Here is a 2,142-nt window from a genome sequence, read left to right on the forward strand (position 1 = left end):
CAAGGCGAGCTGTGACAAAGCGGGGCCAGGACTGACTCCTTGTTCCCATGGCGCCTGCTTATATCTAGGTAAACATATCGTACCGCTCTTGGGTAAATACAAACTCCTACACTCTTCCCCCAATTACACTGGATGGTGTAATGATACAACTGAAAAAATAATATACACTGTGGGTAGCAAATGAAAAGTAACCATAATACATGTCCTGGAGTGACACAGTGAGTTAAACTAAACAGGAGAGTTCAAGACATAATCATCAAGGTGCCTTGGTGCTCGCTGGGTGCGACGAGGCCGTCGTGTGGTGACGCACACAGGTGTATGGGACGTAGTCAAATCATCCGACAGCTGTGGTTCACCGATGAGAGGACGAAGATGACGTCTATTTCGTATGGACGCTCTCCCACTACCGTCGAGTCGTAGAAGATACTGGCGGGGTGCAGACAGCTCGAGCACGGTTCCCACCCGATCCCACCGCCCGCTGGATGGGTTTTGGATGCGTGCTCGCTGCCCGGGCCTTAAGGGTGTCAGGCTGTGGGCGTGCTGGTCGTGCCGTATGGATGAGTTGACTGACGTGTCGATCATGGCACGTTCCCGATCGCGCAGTGTTCTGCCCCACTGCTCACTGATGAAGTAGCGGGAGCTCTCCACGGGTATGGCGTCTCGCAGCTGTCTGCCTGTCAGCAGCTGCGCTGGGGATGCGTCGAGGCCGTGCAGGGGTGTATTCAGGTACTGGAGGATCGCCCTGGCAATGCTGTCGGTGTCTAAGGAGCCCCCGCGAGTTGTGTTGCCTCTTAGCAGCCTCTTGGCCGACTTCACAGCTGCTTCTGCACGCCCATTAGATTGGGCGTAGTGGGATGATGAGATTCGTAGGGTGACGCGCCAGTCCTCGAAGAACCTTCTTGACTCGTGGCTAGTGAGGTTGGTGCCCCCGTCACATGAGAGCTCTTCAGGGATGCCGAAGCGTGTGAACCACCGCCGGAACAACGTGATGAGGCGGGAGCTGGTGGCTTCCCAGACAGGTGTTCCACTTCTAGCCAGCCTGTCAGCCGGTCGGCGTAGGCGATGTACACATTGCCTTGTAGCTGAAACAGGTCGGCCACGGCTTGTTGAAACGGGAACTGGGGTGGTGGGGTGGGCAGGAGCGGCTCGGCTGGCTGAGAGGGCGTGTGCATCTCGCACACCTGGCACTGGCGTCGTTTTTGCTCCACTTCTGCGTCGATGCCGGGCCAGTATACAGACTGCCTGGCTTTGCGAAGCATTGAGTCTCTGCCTTGATGACCGACGTGGAGATTGGCGAGCACGGTGCGTCTGAGGGCGGCTGGGATGACGAGGCGGGGGAATCTCTCATCGCTGGTATATAGAACAATGCTGCCTTGACACGACAAGTGCCGCCGCATTCTGAAGTACGGGCGTAGCGCGGCCGGCTCGGCGTCCTTCCGCTCACCCCAACCATCATTGGCCATGCACTCATGGAGGAGCCGATATTCCTCATCTCTGACTGCCTCCTCCTCCACATGACGTAGGTCTACCACATGACCCACATCGTCCGTAGAGGCGTCTGCTGCCGCGGCGACCATGACAGCGCACACTGCTTCATCATCAGCCTCGTCAGCCTGCGTCTGCAGTTGTCCTCTGGTTATACATCAGGGTCCTTTCTTTGATGTTGAGGATGCTTGTGAATGTCCTTCAGCTCCTTGTCACCGAAGATTTTGGTGAGCGCTTTATGATCGGTGATGAAGGTTAGGTTTTTGCAGCCTAAGAGGAACAGGCGGGCCTTCTTGAGACACCAGGCTATCGCGAGTGCCTCGCCCTCCAGTGTGCTGTAATTCTTTTCTGCCGCGGTCAGGTGCCGGCTGCCGCAGAGGACGAGCTTCCATCCGTTGGGACAACACATCGGTGCCTCCAGGGACACGCATTGGCAGTACTGCTGCGACACGACGAATCCTATGCCTTGCCGGCTGTAGTCAGTTAGGACGGCCGTGGGGCGTGAGGTATCATAGAACTTGAGGCCTTCTGCTGCTAGCTTTTTGATGGTGTCCTTCGCTGACGTGAAGATGGCGTTGAGTGTTTCGTCCCAATAGACTGTTCTGCCGGCTGGCTTCTTCAGGAGCTCCCTGAAGGGCTCCATGATGGGGGCAACTG

General features: G+C 56.8%; 1 protein-coding gene across 1 annotated transcript; it reads right to left on the reverse strand.

Moving 5' to 3' along the window:
- Positions 1-228: 228 nt before the first annotated feature.
- LOC123515738 (uncharacterized protein K02A2.6-like) lies at positions 229-1,577 on the reverse strand. The gene is made up of 2 exons (XM_045274594.1): positions 1,040-1,577; positions 229-1,007 (listed from the first exon to the last, which is right to left on the reverse strand). Exons 1-2 carry the CDS (start codon positions 1,575-1,577, stop codon positions 229-231), a joined length of 1,317 nt encoding a protein of 438 aa, XP_045130529.1.
- Between the last annotated feature and the right edge of the window lie 565 nt (positions 1,578-2,142).

The sequence above is a fragment of the Portunus trituberculatus genome, chromosome 39 (genome assembly GCF_017591435.1).
Source record: "Portunus trituberculatus isolate SZX2019 chromosome 39, ASM1759143v1, whole genome shotgun sequence".
NCBI classification, from domain to species: Eukaryota; Metazoa; Arthropoda; class Malacostraca; order Decapoda; family Portunidae; genus Portunus; species Portunus trituberculatus.

Coding starts and splice junctions, on each gene's coding strand:
- LOC123515738 (XM_045274594.1), bottom strand. CDS start 1,577: ATGGTCGCCGCGGCAGCAGACGCCTCTACGGACGATGTGGGTCATGTG. Junction 1,008..1,039: donor CTACGCCGACCGGCTGACAG/GCTGGCTAGAAG, acceptor CTGTCTGGGAAG/CCACCAGCTCCCGCCTCATC.